The sequence below is a fragment of the Meles meles genome, chromosome 14, assembly GCF_922984935.1.
Source record: "Meles meles chromosome 14, mMelMel3.1 paternal haplotype, whole genome shotgun sequence".
In the NCBI taxonomy this organism is placed as follows: Eukaryota; Metazoa; Chordata; class Mammalia; order Carnivora; family Mustelidae; genus Meles; species Meles meles.
The window spans coordinates 67605556-67626318 of record NC_060079.1 but is presented as its reverse complement, the minus strand read 5'-3'; the positions used below and the strand labels follow the sequence as shown (position 1 = coordinate 67626318).

At 41.4% G+C, this 20763-nt stretch overlaps 1 protein-coding gene across 1 annotated transcript in view; it reads right to left on the bottom strand.

The window, feature by feature from the left end:
* GPC5 (glypican 5) overlaps positions 1-13530 on the bottom strand; it is a 1459668-nt gene extending 1446138 nt beyond the window's left edge. Inside the window, exon 1 of the mRNA XM_046028120.1 lies at positions 13029-13530. Within this exon, the coding sequence (XP_045884076.1) occupies positions 13029-13194 (166 nt within the window). The 5' untranslated portion in view covers positions 13195-13530. The remainder of the gene's footprint in view (positions 1-13028) is intronic.
* Between the last annotated feature and the right edge of the window lie 7233 nt (positions 13531-20763).

Genomic DNA, 20763 nt, shown 5'->3' with positions numbered 1-20763 from the left:
CCATGGAGCCACCCAGGCGCCCCTACAATGTTTATTTTTTTGATCACACACAAGTTATATATTCAAATATAATTTTTTGGCTTTTTTTTTTTTTTTAAGAAAGGCAAAGAAAAATCACTGAAGGATTTAACACAAGAGATAAAGATGAGATTTGACTTTTCCTGGGAAATCAGTTGGGAAGCAATTGGGAAGTGGACTGATGAGAATCAAAAGCAGATGTTGGTCGATCGGATCATCCAGACATGAAAGGGCACCAGACGAATGCACAGTGGTAGCAACGGGAGTGAGTACAGAACTTTCAGGGCATCTGTGAAACAGAAACCATAGAAGGCGGCAACTGGATGAACTGGTAGAGTGGGTTGAATTAAACTTCTGTGTTATTAGGGGGTGTTATCAATTTAGTCACATTTCTAACTGAACCCAAAAGAGCTAGGCACCACCAGTGTTCTTCATAAAAGGGGTGAAGGGAAAGGGAGCGAAAGAAACAATAAAAGCATAATCGTCATTGATAGGAACTTCTAAAAAGGTCTATGAATTAACTATAGAACAGATTTATGTTCTATTTATTTATTGACACATTTTAATGACAAATCAAATATTCTCTCAAAGTCTGGGTTTAAATATTTAAAGTATATAAAGTTTTATCATATAGGACCCTGGAATGAAACACATTGGTCCTATTAAATAGGATTATTTAATAGAATATTTATAAAGGGAAGGATATAGGAAGACTGTAAGAGGTACTACAGTACTTCCCAGCTAGGAACTGTGGAGAAGAAGCGCTTACTACCTCCAAGGGGACAGGAAAATAAAGTATTGACCAGAATTCAGAGAGAGCTGCAGGGTCACCTGCCAAGAGCTGCATGACTCTGTAGGGTGAGACCTGCCCAGTCTCCTTCCAGCCACCGCTGGCCTCTGACAGCTGGGGCAGGAATGCCCACCGATACCCCTGCCTACCACCCAGACACAGAGCAGGGTGCGGCGTCTGCTTGAAGGGGCCGAGACTGGCCAGCACGCTGCACCTTTGTGTCTTTCACCAGGAAGGAAAGTTCTTATCCCCAACACGGGGACACACAAAGACCCATTAGTACCATGACATACAAAAACATGATAACACACGGTAGAGAATTATCTCCTACTCTCTTGCCAAAGTCAATTATACATTGTAGAACCCGTCCCTCCTAGCCATCACTCAGCATCCTTCCAGGCAACATACCCCCTCCCGATCTTCACTGAATTAATTTAAAAGACAGTATTTTGTAAAAGACTAGTTTTTAGCTCTTAAATCACATAACAGGTATAAACAAATCTGATTTCACCATAGAGTTGTAGGATAAATAATGAACTATTTCATTTATTAACTAAAATAAGGAACGAAAGCCTGGACTGTCTCCAGGAGTACAGGAGTGAACAGAGAAAAACATGTGACACTTTGGTACTTTGTTAAGATGAAGGAAAAGGGATTCCTGCTATGATTTCTTTGCCTGCTCCCTGACCCAGCATAAAGAAGTGTTTACATATATCAAAAAAGAGCATTTGTAATAGAGTTAACTGGGGAGCATTTTATAGAGAATAGTACTATTTCCAGTTTTTCCCCATACCATGTGGTCCTCAAAAACCACTGAAAGGGAAAAGAAAAAAACCTCTATCACCATTCCTGTGAAGAAAGAAAAACATATTCTGAGAAGCTGAGTTGTTTGCTAAAGGTTATGTGGCCAGTAAGTATTAAAGTGAAGACTAAGCTATTTGAAAAACTGTAAGTTCACTGTTATTCACTTAAATACAAGACCATGATATGGGATAAATTATACAGTAAAATGTTTTTCCTGTTTATCCCACGGCAACATTTCAATGCTTTGTCATACCTATTTTTCCTTGTTTTGCATGTTAAGATATCTCCAAAGGTGAGTAGAGTATTAATATTTAATAACCTGAAGCTTATTTGTGCCCCTGAACTTATAAAAGTAAAAAGTGAAATTTAGTTTTGTAACTAAAGCTCTTAACTCTACAAACATAGATCTTCAGACATTCCCCTGACGAACAGGACCCTGAAGGACTCCTGGATTCCTCAGCTTTTTCCCTTTTTCCATATCATTCCCATTTCCTTCACCTTTTAAGTTGATCTTTGTTAAGACTTTGTTAAAACTTTGTTAAAAATGACTTTTTTTTTCCCCCCAGAGTGAAATGTATTCCGAGGCTGGGGAGAACAGACTGTTAATCTCTTCATTTTATTGACCTACTTCAGTTTCAGCTCATTAAACACAGACATTTTCAATGATCAAAAGAAAATGAACCAAATGTAACTTGTTACAACCTTACTAAATAAGAGAGTTGTTCAAAAGGCAAATAAATCTGAACAGGTAATTTAATACTGACAATCTTCCATTTAAAGAATATATATGTAATGAACAAGGACATCCAGAAATAATGTTTACATTCCTTTGATCAATGAAGGCACAGTCTTGTGCTTGTTATCAGACTCCTCGGTTCTTACCCTCTCCCAAAAAGAATCTTGAAGAAATCATGAACTAAAGTCCCTTGAAACTGTAAGACAAAGAAAAGCAAAAGACTATGAGCTCTAAAAAGATAGCTGCAAAGATAACTTAATTATATTGTCTATATACAATTACAAAAGCTAAAATAAATTTGATTATCATAGCACAGAGGAGAGAAAAAATAGTCATTCAAACCCACTACCCTAATAAAAGCAATACACAATTTATAAAACAAGAAAATGTTTACTGCCTTCTAAATATAATTGCATTTGAAACACAAACTCGAGTTCATAGCTGAACCATATCAAAATATCCATGTCTCATTAGCACTGACTTAAATAATCCTTCTATTTACGTAGACTTTCCTAATACCTCTTCTCAGACATCCAAAATAAATAACCAACTACACTTCATACAGAAAAAAAATTTTTTTTCAAAGTATTATTGAAAGATGTTCTAAAGACTAAGTAAATATTTCTAAAATTGGAATTGTTGGAAATAGTTTAGACACAGTTTACCTGCTACCATATATCATGTTTTGTGATTAAGCAGTAATTATATTTTTGCTTATCCTGAAAGTCCTGGTCTCTCTACTTAGTCTGCATGGAGTCTGGACCCCAATCCGGTATCTTTTAACAATCTTCCTAGCTCAGGAGTAACTCCATAAATAAGGGATATGTGCTTTACTCCCAACATGGAATTAACAAGGATGGGAGATGAGAAAACTAAATCATTTCCTAGTTCCTTAAATTTCCTCACAGAAAGAAACCACTTTGCAAGAAAAAAAAAAGGGGGGGGTAGAAAAAAATCAAATAAAACACAAACCCACCAATCCAGAGCCAAATACAAATTATATCTTATCTTTCTCCATTCTCCCAACAAGAGACAAATTAATGCTCAAAGTCAGATCAGTCACTGTCTACATGAAGATAAAAACTGTGTAAATGAATCCCTTAAACGTCAAATAATCTTCCTTTACTTTCAGGACATTCGAGGAAACTTTCTTCCAGACATTTGTTCGGCAACTCATTTACTCCATTTCAAAAATATTCAATAACCTAAATAAAAATTCCTTTAAGTTTAAACTTAAAAAACCTGGGTCACTTTACAGAATTTGTGGCAGTGGTACATAAGAAAATACTGACTCCTGGAAAATAATTTACTCAACAACACAACTGAGCCCAGATCAGAAGGTTTTTTTTTTTTTTAAACCTCACCTCCTACATTTCCCATTCTGTTAATAGTAAGCATAGAAAAGTATGTAAAGACCATAGACGGAGTCTATTAGGTAAGTACACATATAAGATTAATTCTACAAATCAAAGTGTATTTCTTGATTTTGGCCTAACCACAGAACACTGAGATAAGACAATCACAAACCTTGCTCTCAAATAGCCTACAGTCAAGCAGAGGGAAAGAAACATATTCAAAATCAGCATGACTGCTTTGAGTCCTTACCTACACGAGAATAAGTACTGTCCATATGTGGTAGATTTGAGGATTCCAAGGATGAGCAAGGCCAAGACAGGACCTCGAGATGGTGGCAGGAGATGGTGAGCTTTATAAGGGATGTCCTTCACAGTAGGAGACCTCCCCCCCCCCAGGCACCATAACGCTGGAGGACCACCTAGAAGAGGAAGACGACAGGGAAACTCCCAGGAGAGAGGGGAGCAGTGGAAGGTGCTCACGTATCTCGCTCGGTGAGATGGCTCAGCAGCAAGACGAGAAGTTTCTGAGTCCGAGAGCTTTCAAAGGCAGCAGTGGCTTGGGTGTTTCATAGCCCCCTAGGGTGTTTTAAGCATGGCTGGCCAATGTTGGGAGCAGTATGCAAAGCAAGCAGGCTCTAAGAGACTAAAAATGTACTGATTTGAGCTCTATTTAAAGCAAGTGGATGTGTAAAAATTTGAATTTGACCCTCCAGGGCTTTGGGCTAATCATCTTGACCTGAGGTGAAGAAGTAAAAATCACAGGGGCCGATCTTGAACCCATTTACACAACACCGGAAAACTCGAAAGAATCATGATGTAGAGATAGCAGGATCTTGGGTAGACGGACTTTCCACCTGTGGACTGACTTCCAGAGTTTAATGTAAGAATCAGAGAGGTTCAGAGGATGTAGCAAAGTCTTCAACAACCATTTCAAGTCTTACTCCACGTCAGACACTCCTGTAGGCAGCCCAAGAGAACCCTCAGTGAATAAGGCAGCGGGCAGCGCCGGCAGCGTAACAGACAGAGCCCGTGCCAACTGAGAATGCAGGACTCTGTTCACACTGCAAGATGGTAACAGCAGAACATTAAACCAAGCATGGGGCCCCTCTGAGAGTGGGACCCTGTGTGAGTGCCCCGGTCACATGCCCATGAACCTGGCCTTGGCAGATGTGTTCTCCATTCTCAACATGCGCACCGTCTAGTGGGGACAGAGCAATAATAAAAACAAAGAAAAAAACGGGGCGCCTGGGGGCTCAGTGGGTTAAAGCCTCTGCCTTCGGCTCAGGTCATGATCCCAGGGTCCTGGGATCAAGCCCTGCATCGGGCTCTCTGCTCAGCAGGGAGCCTGCTTCCTCCTCTTTCTGCCTGCCTCTCTGCCTGCTTGTGATCTCTGTCTGTCAAATAAATAAATAAAATAAAATAAAATCTAAAAAAAAAGAAAAGAAAAAACATATGGCACCATGAAAGAAAGATGGGGATTATACAGTAATAACTGGGGGAACAGAGTCCACTGAACTTTGAGAAAAGCCTCTCCAAAGAGCTGACATTTCAACCGAGACTTGAGCCAGGCAGCTACATAATGTGCGTGCGTGAAGAAGCTATAGGTTGGACAGGTTATGCCAATGGTTCTCAACCAGGTAATGCAAAGAGTTACTGGTGGTTATTTCTGGATGGTAAATTTTGCTTTCTTTGTACTTTTCAGTACTTTGAATATTCAAGAGAATGAGTACTCTTTCATAAAAACATGAAAGTACAAAATCTCATTTTCTTTCTATAGAAGTGCATTATGAATTCAACTTACATAGCAGCCATATGTGAACTTGATATGGCTAATCAAAGACCCAGAGGGGATTATGCTAAGGGAAATAAGTCAGAGAGAGAAAGACAAATACTGGATGTACCGGGTGATTTTACTTATATGTGAATTTTTTTAAAAAAATGAAAAGACAGGGGCGCCTGCGTGGCTCAGTGGGTTAAGCCTCTGCCTTCGGCTCAGGTCATGATCCCAGAGTCCTGGGATCAAGCCCCGCACTGGGCTCTCTGCTCAGTTTCCTCCTCTCTCTCCCTCTCTCTGCCAGCCTCTCTGCCTGCTTGTGATCTCTCTCTGTCAAATTAAATAAATAAATAAATAAATAAATCCTTAAAAAAAAAAAAAAGACAAAACAAAGAGAAGCAGACTCATACATACAGGAAACAAACTGTTGGTTACCAGAGTGGGGTGGGACTACGGGATGGATGAAACAGATAAAGGGGATTAAGATGCTACGGTTTTGGGGCGCCTGGGTGACTCAGTCAGTTAAGCGCTGCCTTCTGCTCAGGTCATGATCTCAGAGTCCTGGGATCAAATCCCACATCAGACTCCCTGCTCCATAGGGAGCCTGCTTCTCCCTCTGTTTGCTCTGCCTGCTGTTCCCCCCTCCTTGTGCTCTTTCTCTCTGTCAAGCAAATAAATAAAATCTATTAAAAAATTTTTAAACATTAACAAAAAATATAATTTAAAAAATATTCTACAGTTTTAAAATATATGTCATGGGGATATAATGTACAACATAGGGAATATAGTCAATAATAGCATAATAATTTTTTATGTCCACAGATGATAACTAGCCTTATGGTGGGAATCATTTCATAATCTATAAAAATATCAAATCACTATGATATACACCTGAAACTAACAGGATATTGTATGTCAATTATACTTCAATAAAAAATTAAAAATTAATTTAAAAATTTAAAATCTTAAAAATAGTTTTTAAAAGAAACAGTCAGTGTTGGCAAGGATGTGAAGAAAAAGGAACCCGGGGCACTGCTGGTGGGAACACGAACTGGTACAGCCGCTGTGGAAGACAGCATGGAGGTTCCCCCAAAATTAAAAACAGACCTGCCCTATGATCCAATAATTGCACTACTGGGTATTTATCTAAAGAACAAGAAAACACCATTCAAAAGGATACATGCACCCCTGTTTTTACTGTAGCATTATTTGTAATAGCCAAACTATGGAAGCAGCCCAAGTGTCCACCAAAGATGAGGTAGTGTAAATATGGGTGGGATATTATTCAGCCAGGAAAAAGGAATGAAATCTTGCCATTTGCAACAACATGGATGGATCCAAAGAGTATGCTGCTAAGTGAAATAAGCCAGTTACAGAAAGACAAACGCCGTATGATTTCACTCATCTGTGGAATTTAAGAAATAAAACAAACAAAGGAAAAAGAAAAGAAAGAGGCAAACCAAAAAAACAAACTCTTAACTATAGAGAACAAAAAGACGGTTACCAGATTGGGGGGGGGGGCGGGGAATGGACGAAACAGGTGAAGGAGATTAAGAGTAAACATATCTTGTTGAGCACTGAGTAATATGGAATTGTTGAACCACTATGTTGTACACCTGAAATTAATACAACACTGTATCTTAACTACACTGAAATTAAAATAAAATAAGTAGTTTTTAACATAATGGAATACAATAACATTTTTTTTAAAGTTTTCCTATATACTGTGACTCATAGAAGAAGGACTAATCATGTTAAGGTGATTTTAACAGTAACATTAGTGAAATTTGAAATTTCTAAAGCTGAAAAGAGGAAGAATTGAGGACGCAGTTGGTGTTGTCTTTTCTTCTGGGCGAAGGTCAAGGTTTTGTAAAAGAAAGGCAGTTAATGGAAAATGACTATTCTCTATTGAAAGTAAAGCTATTGTTACCTACCCAACCCGATCGGGCACCACAGTCACAGACAACCTATTCCAACAAAGCGTATCACTGAAGTCTCTCATGACCCCATTTTAAGGTTTATGGTTTCTTTGACAGTTATACCAAGAGACCACTAATTTATAAATCATTTCTGTTTAAGAGAGGCCTCTGTTTGTTGGAATGCTGCTGTTGATATCACACCAGTTAATGACAAATAAATATCACAGACTTAGAAGGTCTTATCAGACCTGGAAAGTAAGTTACACATACGCGATAAAAATCATATTTCAGAAAGCCCTGGGCAAGCTGGAAACTGGATAGAAAAATTATAAAATGCTACTCTTAAGTTCTCCAAACTGCACCTCTTCTAAAGCCAATTATACAAATACAGGATGTTGGACACTTGGCGGAAAGGAACTTAAACTGTGGGATAGAGGGAGGATGGGGACACACACAGCATTTATACTTGCTAGTGAGCTGAGTGTGAGAAACTGGGGTGTGATTAGAGCAATTCAGGCCCCTGACAGACAGGCATACTCCGTGGCCTTCAAGTAGAAAACGACATTCTCTGTCCGACCAGTAAGCTTCACTAAAGGCCTGGATAAAAATGGCACACCTGATTCTCACAGCCACCAACGCACACACTCAGTTTTGCGGAGGAGAAAGTGACAAGCTGCTCAGACAACGGAACCAAGTCGATGTTTACAAGTCAACCAGACAACATGCACAGACTGGGAAAGCAACCATGGGACCAAGCCAAGAGGGACCTGTGAGAAGCAGGAAGACGCTCTGCAACCTCAAATATGACTCAACAGCCCCCTCTTCTGACCAAAAAGAGGGCTGCCGCTTCTTCCATAATGACGACTACCCCCACCTTAACCCTCCTAGCCCCTAAGCAAGTTGTAAAAATCCCCAGTTCCGGAACTGCCCTGCTTCATTCAACAGTCCTTGATACCAACCAGCACAAGCCCAAGTCTTCGAAAAAGCCCCTCCCTAGGGGCCCTTCACCAAGACACCAAGAGTTCCTGTGCTGAGTGATGGCCCTTGCTGCAGGAAGCAAACGGAGCCTACTTTGTTTGATTATAGGGCCGTTTCTGGTGGGTTGGGGTGGATGGGCTTCAACACAGAGCCATCCTGATGTTAATCTTCTGCCTCAGCATCAGTCCATGGGTCCCTTTTATGACTCAGGAAATATGATCACCACAACTATGTTCCTTAAGTAGCAGAAAGAGCTAAATTCATGAGAAACAAGAGTTCCAGTTTGCAATTACCATCAATGAATGACTATGGCCACCAGCCAGTTAACTGTATAAATCCCTAAACCATCCTATAGGCGCTACTTTGCCTCCCTGAATCCAGACAGCAGAGCCAAGACGGGGGTAGTAGTAGTAGCTATGGGCTCTGCAGCTAGCTGCAACACAGCTGTTCCTCAGTGTCCATGAGTTCATGGAAATATATATCTAATCATATATATTTTTTTTACCATATCCTAATAAAAACCATTTAGATAGGTTTCTTTCTTAGAGTTTCCATTAGCTCATGAACAGAAACAAAAGATTCACTATAACCTAATAAATTCCATTTTGAATAGAAAATTACTTCCCAATTTTAAAAACAATCATTTGTGACCAAAAACAAACAAACAAACAAACAAAACAAAACCTGTTTTGGGGGGTATAACTCGGGGGGAGAGCATTTGACTGCAAAAAAATCTATTTACCATAAAAACATCTTCTGATGTATAAAGATCTAAAACTAACATTTCACCCTTAAAGGCCTCGTCCAGTTAAAACTTAAGACACCAAATAAAAAACTATAATGACCGGGGCGTCTGGGTGGCTCAGTGGGTTAAGCCGCTGCCTTCGGCTCAGGTCATGATCTCAGGGTCCTGGGATCGAGCCCCGCATCGGGCTCTCTGCTCCGCAGGGAGCCTGCTTCCTCCTCTCTCTCTGCCTGCCTCTCTGCCTACTTGTGATCTCTCTCTGTCAAATAAATAATAAAGTCTTAAAAAACAACAACAACAAAAAAACTATAATGACCGCAGCACATTTGTGAGCACTTACTGTGTGCCTACATTTGTGCTCTTCCGCACACACACACATTATTTCATGTCATCTATGCAACAACTAGAACTAATAATCAAGAACTAATATTCTCATCTCACAGGTGATAAAACAGAGGCTCGAAGGTCATAACCAATTGGTCCCAAGCTACAAGGGGGCAGAATCAAGTCTTGAAACCCAAGGCCTGTAATTCCAAATTCCAAGGTTACCAGGTAGATTGTTTCTACTGGGTGTGAAAACGAATCAACACCGTCCTTGAAACAATTATAAGACTGGATCATAAGGGAAGCAGTTTAAAAACTAAAGCTACACAGCACTAAAGTGTTCTTTAGAATTAGAATTTCATTTTGCCACATCCAGTTTACTTTTATTATCCCCTTTATGGGCCAAAGCTCCCAAGAAAAAGTTATTTTTCACAAACTACACCTTGTACCAATGAACATCCACTTTTTAAAAACCAGTTGGTATATAAATTACCCGAATATACTTCTGGATTTTTTTTATGAGCTTCTCCATTCTGAATTACCTTCTTGAAAAAAGGGAAGAAAGCAAGTGTGAACAATGAATGTGTGAAGAGAATTTCAATGGGAAGGCATTATCCCTACTCCCCAATAAATAAAATAAAAATAAAAGGACTTTTAAAAGACACTTTCACTAAGTTTTGTTGTTTTTTTCCCTCTGAATAAAATAAACAAGAGCAAAGGGCACCTTGACTCCTACTTAGGAAATAAAATCAGAACGCAGGGAAATCTGTAATGCTAATCACATTTACACCTTCTCTCCTTTTTTGCATTTCTCATCCAACATCCTTAGGAGCTCAACAGGCTTAAAAGAATTGGAGCAGGGTAGAGAACAAAGGTGAGGAGAATCTGAGAAATGACTTGAATGGCTGTTCTCACCGTTCTAATAATTCCGAATTGAGTAACATAGTGCTCAAAAGATGTAAGTCACAAATGCAGGAAGACACTACAGAAAGTTGTTCTACCTGCTTATATTATAAAAATGGGATTCTGACTAGACCTCTCAGGAATTAACCATTTGTAGACATTAAATGAAGAAAACACACACACACACACACACACACACACATACACACTCCTTTCAAGGAAACAAGTATCAGATTTAAATGTATTAGCTTTTTTTTTGGGGGGGGTACCTCAGACCTTGAGATCATGACCTGAGCCAAAATCAGGAATCCAACGCTTAACTGACTGAGCCACCCGGGCGCCCTCTAAATGTATCAGCTTCAGTCAGTGAAAGCCCATACGCCAAATAAATACATTTATTACAAGGAATATCAATATCTGTATTTTCACATGGAAATGACCACCTATATTAACTATTGTTCTCTCTTGAGATTGAGGATGATGTTAGACAATAAGATACCCAACTGCTATCCTCAGTCAAGCTAATGTTATAGATCATATATAAATACAAAAATAGAGCAAAGCAGTTACAAAGCACATCATCCGTGTGTGGTTTACTCAGTTTGGGGATGAGATTGTTACAGTGGGAAGAAGAGAAGTATCAATGTCAAAAGAAATAGTTTAATATTTTATTTAATTATTCAAATAAAGCAATCACTAACAATACGGAGCCAAGAATGATTCTAATCAAGGGGACTCTAATTCAGAATAATACTTTCATGTGACTTTTTCTTAATGCAAATACCAACAGAATTTAACCCTTCTTTCACCAGCTCCACTGATGTCCCTAAGTGCAACCCCACAGAGCTCCTTTCATCCGTACTGCTATGATTCCCCCATCATGTTAAGCCACAGATAAAGGAAAGTCTAGCAACAGGGAAGCAAGCCAGAATGTCATAGAAAAGAAGGTGCATCCCATCCTGGCTCTTTTTTAGGGGTCATGGGTATCAAAGGCAAATAAGGACACCATTTCCTTCTCTATAGGGCAGAGCTTCAGTTTCCCCTCACATCCTGGTAAAAAGGTACGTCAGTGATTGATACTCTGGAAAGTTCCTCTACAAAAGAGATGAAATACACACAAGGTTCTAGAAATGTCACACCTAATTGGTGTGTTACATTTGGCAGGCACCAGAAATACTGAGCTATGAGAAAGGCAAGGAAATCATGGCCTTACTGGGGAGCTGTTAACATTTCCTGAACATACCAGCCAAAATTATGGTATTTCTGGGGTAAAATCTAATAATGCAGCTAAACGCCTTCACCCTGTCCGCCTCCCCGACACAACTCCTTTAGTAGTATAAGCTACTGATAATTGAGCTTTAGTTTTTCTTTTTTTGTTTTTTTATAAAAAGAACGTACTGATATACACCAATGTGCCCAAAGTATTGTTTGAGGAGAAAACTGCCCTAAGCTGAGAATACCAACTATCTTCTCTCAAATAGTATCGAAGAAGCACCTAGTACTGAATAGGCATTCAAATAAATACTTGAAATATTTCAAATATTAAAGACTGGTCATGGAAACTAAAATGGATTCAGTGTTCCCAAATTCTCAGATTTTCCTTGTAAGATGACTGGAAAACTGGGTTCACCATCAGCAAAGCAATTAAGCAGGATAGCTACAGCTCCATAGTGCTAAGAGCAAGTCTCTTCGCCCTAAAAACTCGGGCAGAGGATGTACATTTTAGACCCAAGCATCCTCTACAAATATTTTTTTTTCAACCAATAAGCTCACAGCATTCGTCTGTGCATTGACTTCACAGTCAGGGTGCACCGCATAGCACGATCTTAGCTTTCAGACACCGCTTATTGCGTTTGACAACTAAGACCTCATCTTCCAGACCAAAGGTAAACTGGAAATCCCGCCAGCAAAAGGGAATTTGCGTGGTAGGGGTGGGAAGCAGGGGGTAAAGGCGTTGCAAGAAGCACCGGCTTCGCTCACCGTATTCTCTCCCCTCAATCTCTGGCATACGTCTCAACCCTGTTTAGTGAGTGGCTTCCCGATACGTTCAATCTGATCGCCTGTTGCCGTCACACCTTTCAGGCGTTAAAACTACCCAGCTGGTCTGAGAGACGCACTGGGTAGTTCAGGTTCCCGCAAGGAGGGCTGGGTGCCAGGGCGCAGAGAGGCGGCTAAGGGTCATACCAGTGTGGGAGCAGCGGTCCGCGTCCGAATTAAAAAGGAGACTGGCTGCTCATTCTCCAGCAAAGGAGAAGAACACGGGTTTGTATTTTTAGCATCAAACTTGGAGCGACCAACCCAACTCTGTCCACTACACGAGAAAGCAGCAAACCGAGGCCCCCCGGCGGGGCAGTGGTGAAATTTCCACTCGCAACAGAAACGCAGTCAGGCCGCGCTGGCCCCAGCTGTCAGCTCTGCGGGCCTCTTCCAACATCAGCAGAGACTACCGGAGCCAGCGGGGGCGGCCAATGCCCACAGCCCAGCTTAGCCTCAGGCGGAGTCAGGGAGTCCCCGCACACCGAGCTGTCCCCGAGGCCTCCCCAGGGTTCACGTTGCCCGACCGGAGCGCCTGAAAGGTCATCTGGCCACGAACAGCCACCCCGAGGGGCTGGGGAGCGCAGAGTCCGCGCTCAGGACGCCCCCGACCCGCGCCCAGGCGAGCGCCGGCCCGACGCGCCTCACCTGCCCGCGGCGAATCCGGCAGCCCCTTGACACCTCCCACCAGGCGCCACTGGAAAAGTTTCCGAACTTCTTCGCAGCTCTGCATGTCCTCGCTCCGAGTAGACCCAACGAGAGTCAGGAGGAGGAGACAGCAACAGCCCGCGCGCCAGGTCGGTGCGTCCATCATCGGTGTCCTCGTCGCCCCTTCCCACGTAGTGGACCCCACTCCCCCCACGCGCCCTGCGTCGAAGGCGCTGGAAAACGCTCGGCGGTCGCGGTTCCCAGAAGGTGCAAGCTGGCGGCGGGCGTTCCGGGGCCGTTCCGGGACGCCGGCTTCACCTGGGGGCACTTAGCTTTCTCCCGAGGAGCCCCGAGGCTGCAACAGCAGAGTTCTCCGGCTGAGCGCCGCGAGGTCTCCCACTCCGGTGGGGGCGAGTTGGCGCAGCCCGGGGGAGGAAAACGGCTGGAGCCGCACGGAGCCCGCGAGCATCCGGCTCTAGCCACCGCCGCCGTAGCCGCGGGCTCAGCCAGCAGTGGTCAACCTGCGACGCGCCCGCCCGCCGCGCTCCCCCGGCAAGCCCCGCCCCTCCACGTTCCGCCCCGCGCTCAGGCTCCGCCCCGCGCCCAGGCTCCGCCACGCCCCCGGCGCGCGGCCCGCGGCTGCTCCCGCCTTCCTGCTGTCAGCGCGGCCCCACGCAGGACAGACCTCGGAGCCGCGCTACCTGGATCGAGGAAACGAAGAAATAAAACGAAAGCCCGGCCGCGCTCTCGCAGTCCTTCCCGAGGAACAACCGTCTGATGAAAAGAAGAACGAGCGCAGGAAGAGGATCCGAGAAGATAAGGGATGAGAAACACCAGCAGGAAGGAGGATGAAATACTTGGCTAGAAGTCGAGGTCTTCAGGGCATGGGAATTCCTGTCGAAACTGTGTGAAATAGGGTCTGGGCACAAACCAGGGGCAAAAACTTCACAGTGGAAGATCCCAACCGAGAAGCTTGATCGCATTCACGAGGTTTTAAGACGGTCCATGAGACGTTAACTTTTTTAAAAAATTGTTTTGTGTTACTACTGCCTTGGAACATCTTTCTGTAACATTGACTCTCTGAGAGAATTTAGAAATCATAAGAATTACTTTCAAACTTCATCAGGTTTTTTTTCTTTAAGATTTTTATTTATTTATTTGACAGAGAGATCACAGGTAGGCAGAGAGGCAGGCAGAGAGAGAGAGAGGGAAGCAGGCCCCCTGCTGAGCAGAGAGCCCGATGCGGGACTCGATCCCAGGACCCCGAGATCATGACCTGAGCTGAAGGCAGCGGCTTAACCCACTGAGCCACCCAGGCGCCCCGCATCAGGTTCTTATTATCACAGTAGAGTCCAGTTTGGTCTCTTGCCAACCTTCAGCATCGTATTTTACTTCAGGACTTCGTATCTATATGGGCCCTTCCGAGCTGCATCACCCCTGGAATCTGTAAAACACATTTCTCAAAGAACTAAGATTAGCGTGCTCAGGGGAGTTTCTAAAAAGGAAGATAGAAAAATGAAGACTTTAGGCAATTTAAAAACGACAAAGGAACTTCGTCAATTTACAATTTACAAAAAGAATACATTCGAAACCATAAATCAATGGGTCATGTGCATTTTCCAAATGTGATTAACTCAAAAGCCTGCGAGTGATAAGCGTCTCTTCGTCTACAGGCACCTGAAGGTAACTATTCCTCCAGTCCAACAAAACTGCTTAAAAGCATCAGGCAGGGTGGACTATAAATGCCTCAACCACTTAAAAGGAATTTAATCTCAAATTTGAATCCTTGCCAAGAGATAGAGATGAATAATTTTAAGTCTTAGTTAAGTGTCATGGGACTCTTAATGACCATTTGCTATCAATGGCAGCACTCTCAGCCGTAGATTGCTTGCTTTACAACCATTCCAGGGAAATGGCTGAGATACTTCTTCAGTGAAATAGTGCTCACTTGCCTTTTGACATCAATTCCATGAACACTAGGTTTTTGGGTTTGGTTTTTTTTGTTTTGTTTTGTTTTTTTAGAAGCTCTCTCAGTAAATGAGAATGGGGGGGAGCTGCTTTTTTTTTTTTTTTAAGATTTTATTTGACAGAGAGAAAGACAGCGAGAGAGGGAACACAAGCAGGGGGAGTGAGAGAGGGAGAAGCAGGCTTCCTGCTGAGCAGGGAGCCAGATGCGGGGCCTGATCCCAGGACTCCAGGATCATGACCTGAGCCGAAGGCAGATGCTCAACTGAATGAGCCACCCAGGTGCCCCAAAACAGCTGCTTTTAAATTCAAGGACTTGAAGAAAACGGTATATACGTATCCCAGGGGAGCCGGGAAGAATTTCCCCCATGAACTTCTTCTCTAGCCACCAAGCATGGAGAGATTGCTTGGAAGTCAGCAATATGTATCTAGGAGAAGAGCGAGAAGAATGACTGGGAGGATGTATATAGCGCCTAGATGACAGACAGCACTCTAAGTGGTTTTTATGGATACTAATTCATTCATGTAATCTTTAGAACAACCCTATAAAGTAGTTATCACTATTATTGTTTTACAGACGAGGAAACAGGCACAGAGAGGTGAAGTGGCTTCTCCTAGGCCAACATAGCTGTTAAAGGGTGCAGCCAGGAATCAAACCCAGGCATCAGAATACAGAACGCATGCTCTTAACCTCAGACTCTCAGCCACTCCATGCCATACCGGAGAACATACTGGGCTACATTCAGCAGATTTTTTATCAGATTTTTTACTCAATTATATATAATTTTTATCTATGGAATTTTATTCTATTGGAATTCCTTCTGTGTCAGTATAAGGCTAGTAAATCCCCAGGTTTTTCCAAAACTTTTTTTCTTTATCTAGATCTCTCCTTGATAGATTTGATCATCATAGGGTATTAGCATTAAAAGAATCCTTAGAGATTACCTGGTCCAATTCATTCACTTGGAATTTCTAAAACAATTCGTCTTGCAAGGATAAAATAACAGACACTACTAAGAATTATTGATGGTTCAGTAAAACCTAATCAACTAACAAATAGTGATTGAACACATACTAAATGTGAAAAAACAAACCACCATGCTAGGCATAATAGGGATTATAGAGACATGTAAGCAAATTCTAACCTTTGTTTTTACAATTTATTTCAACAAAACAATTAGGTGGGAAGCTATAAAGAAATAGAGTAAGGGCTAATGAGAAATTAGTCCATATAAAATGTCCCCCCAATCACAAAAAAAAAATGTTTGTTTCTACTTTTTATTCCTTATCACTACCACAGTAATTGTGTTGGAAGGGCTTGTTTTCCTAGAAGTATCCTTATGCCAGGCACCCAAACAAAACGTATGTGCTGGCTATTCTGTGAAGCTTCAAGACAAGTTTCCTTCTTCCAACCAGAATGCAATACCAATGTGTCTTTTGTATGAACATTCTAGAGCAACCTCTACATATTATACTAAAACTGATCATTTGTTCAATTTACCTCTAAATACTACAGATGAAGCTAGAGAGAAATTTCCTTATTTTGATAGTGATAATGGCTCAGTTTTCAAAGGTTATTCAATAAACATTTATCGAATGCCTTTTATCTAATAGGCATGTGTTCTGCTTTTGAAATACCAATATCATTAGATAGGAAAACCTTTAAATGGCCATCATTTAAAATATACCTTTGGATCTTCTAAATGCAAAGCTTATAAGTAACCATGTAAAATGGGTCCACTTGGGGTGTCTGGGTGGCTCAGTCAGTTAAGTGTCTGTCTTTGGCTCGTCATGGTTCCAGAGTCCTGAGATGGAGCCCTGGGTCAGACTCCCTGTTCATTGAGGAGTCTGTTCTCCCTCTATCTCTCCCCTTTCTCATGGTCTCTCTCTCTCAAATAAATAGGATCTTTCCAAAAAAATAAGTAAATAAAATGTGTCAACTCAAGACCTTGTAAAGAAAAATGAAGAAGTTAGGGTATGACTTAGGTAATCGTAATGATATCACGTTGCCCTCAAACCCGACTACTGCTTTGGGGTAAGACTGGCCACTGGTTAGCTGGACCTCAGAAGCTGGTTGGAGTAATTTATGTACCCAATCATTAATAATAGCTAATATTTATTAGGTGCTTACAAGTATTATCTCATTTAACATTTCAACCACCCCATGAGGCAATGACTATTCTATTACTAATGAGAAAACAGAAGTATAAAGAGATTAAGTAAACTTCCAGAAGCCATAGATCTGGTAAGGACTCAAAAGTAAGCCAGGCATTCCAACTCATGTACTCCCTTAGCCACTACACTCTACTGCCTCTGACAAAAGTTACCTATTTTGGGCTCATTGACTCAACCTATTATATATGGGTAGAACCCTGGTACATTCTGCTAGTCCCTGTGTACAGCCCTCTTGACCTCATCTTTATAGGGGTCCAGAGACCTGCAGTGGCTCTAACCCTGGCCCATAAAGTGCCTTTCCCGGCAGTTGGATGAGCTACTACTTGCTTCTCCCTAGTTCCTCCCCTACACTTTCAGTCGTGAGAACTGCATTGTCAGGACTAAAATTCCATGTGCTGCCTGGACATCTTTGAGCCTTATAGGGTTGGAAGAGGTTAGCTATGGGTTATCTGCTCTTGCCAGATACGATGCCCCAACCCCACCCTACCCCCACCCAGCAGGAAATGCTCTCCCCCTAGTTAACTCCAGTTGATACTGGAGTATCAACTCCAGCTCCAGCCCCCCTTATCTTCAACCTAATCTGTCTCCGCTCATCCTTCCTTGGGAACCAAGGGTCACCTGGCCCTCCTGTCTCTACAAAGCCTGCCTCCCTCACCCCCTGCTGGTCCACTCTGCTCCCAAGTACAATCCGCAGGGCCCTGTGTGGTGTGTGATGTCCTCCTCCCCTGGACTGTGAGTGTATATAAGACTAATAAACTGTTGTGAATCTGATCTGTTCATTGTCACGTGCATAGTCATCTCAAAGTATGGGGTAAAGAGGAGGTGGTTAGAACAAGAATATCCTCAATACATGTGCTTCCACTTAGCTATTGCCAAAAAACTCCTGACTTTCGCCTTGCCCTACCTTCTACATCTTCCAAATGCAGTCTCTATTCCCCTCGCTGCCTGGCTAAAGGAAACCAAATTGTAGGTCAGTAAGGAATGTCTGCTGCCAACAAACCAGAAAGAAATTGAAGGATCCTCCCCTCATGTCTCCTAAGGTTCAGACACTGGTTGAGAAAAAGCTGCCTGCAAGAAAAATCCCCCAGCAAAGTACAACATTCCAGAAAATACTCAAAACCAGACATCACATTGAAATTTACATGGAAATCAGAAACACATTTTCCAGCAGTCTTTCTAAAAATATGTATTTACTGCTAATGTATATTTCCAATTTGAAAATTCTCATCTTCTAATCACCAATACACATTTGTCCATGATTTTGAAATACATTAAATGCATTTATGTCATTTTCTCAGAGTAATTATGCTCTAAGGCAAAAACAATGCAACTACTTTTTAAAGAGTTTCTTTTTTCAAAGATTTTATTTATTTGTTTGACACAGAGAGAGAGAGACACAGCAAGAGAAGGAACACAAGCAGGGGGAGTGAGTGGGAGAGGGAGAAGCAGGCTTTCCGCCTAGCTGGGAGCCCATCGAGGGGCTGGATCCCAAGACCTTAGGATCATGACCTGAGCCAAAAGCAGACTCTTAACGACTAAGCCGCCCAGGTGCCCCAAGACAACACAACTATTTCACCAAAAGCACTATAAGAACAAACTGTTCCTGTACAGAAATTTCAAAAGTATTTTAAACTGTATTTAATTTTACAGTTTTTGTATTTTAATTTCTAATGAAAGACTATTTATTGCAGAGAATTTACTGAGAAATAAAAAAATTAGCTACCTTCTAAATGAGAAAGAATTAGCGAAGACACTAAGAAAAGAAACTGGGAACATTCAATGCGTTTATTAAACTAAATTTCTTTAATTTTCTTCTCGGTGCGCCTGGGTGGCTCCGTCATTAAGCATTTGTCTTCTGCTTGGTTCATGACTCCAGGGATCCTCCCAGTGATAGAGCCCCGCGTGGCATCCGGCCCCCTGCTCATCAGGAAACCTGCTTTTCCCTCTCCCATTCCCCTGCTTGTGTTTCCTCTCTAGCTGTAGCTCTGTCAAAATAATTAATTAATTAATTAATTAATTTAATAAAAAATAAAAATAAATAACCTCTTTCTAGTTTATATATAAGAATATAAAAATTATGTCATTCAAAGTTGTGATAGATAGTACATGTGCAAATTACAGTATATTATAATGAAAATAAACCAGTACACCTTTCTCTCATTTTTTTTTTTTAAGATTTTTTTTATTCATTTGAGAGAGAGAGAAATCACAAGTAGGCAGAGAGGCGGAAGTAGGCTCCCCACTGAGCAGAGAGCCTGACGCGGGCCTGGATCCCAGAACCCTGAGATCATGACCCGAGCCGAAGGCAGAGACTTAACCCACTGAGCCATCCAGGTGCCCATTTCTCTCATTTTCAAATGTCTTTTTCACAGAAATTAATATAACCCCAACTATTTTTTGGTTTCCAAATAGAAACTCGTATTCATCCACCATTAATTAAGGAAAGGCAATTGCATGAACAAATAAATTCAGTTGTTACCTGTATGGAATATGGAATATTCCTACTTAAATAATGTTTCCAGGAATTGCAAAAACAAACTTTATGCCCACTTATTGCTATTGTTTAATGTGAGAACTAAGTGGCCATAAGAGTTCTCTGCGGGACTATAATAAGCCTTGTGAGTTCAAAGGAGCCTGCCCTCCCCCGCTCTGCCCAATGGCTACATACTATGCACGTGCCATAATTTTACTGAATGAATCTACCCCCATCAAATTTGACGTTCTCATGTGTCCTGCATCAGTTTGATCAGAATTCTTCCATTATTTTTAAGCAGCGATCAACCTTTTAACTTCAACTTAATTGCTAGATTTTTATATTATTTTCAAAGTGGAAAATATCGCTATCTGCCAGTAGTATCAACAAACACCTTTAAAACCAGATTATAACTTCCCAACTAAAATTATATATGGATCATTGTATCATGTAGCAATTGACTTTCAATATATCTCCGATGTCTGTTTCACTTCTTTTCATTCTCTTTACTGTGATAAAAATGTGAGCTGGATATCTTTAAAGTTTAATGTTACCACCAAATTAATTATTTAATCAAGAACTAAATAATTATTTTCCTAATTGTTTTCCTGCAACTTCTAGCAACTTCTAACCTCCTCAGATTAGGTGATTTTTAATACTGCATATAAAATATTCTCCGGAATGATCATTCATCATCTGTGTCATCTTGGACAAGTTGCTAAATCGCTGACACTTTCTTTACTTATTATGTAAAATGGAGGGAAGTATAATGACTATGTTATAATGTTATTGATAGGGTTAACCGAGATAACATAGGTGAAGTGTTCTGTACGATTCTTAGTTCATATAATCACTCAATAAATAGACGTTATCATTCTTCTCCATTGGAAACATAGCCATCATTAATTCCTGACCTATTAGTTACATCTTCAGTGTAATAAGGGTAATAAATCTGCTCCTCTGAATTCCACACCTATTCAGAGTAAAATCTTTTGCCCTCTCTGTATTCATAGTATGGTTTCTTCGTATGATTTAGCATTTATGCAACTATCAATTTTTATTGAGTAATGGAAAAAATGAGCATTATCTCAAGTCAGTGTAGGGACAGGAGAGTCTAAGTTG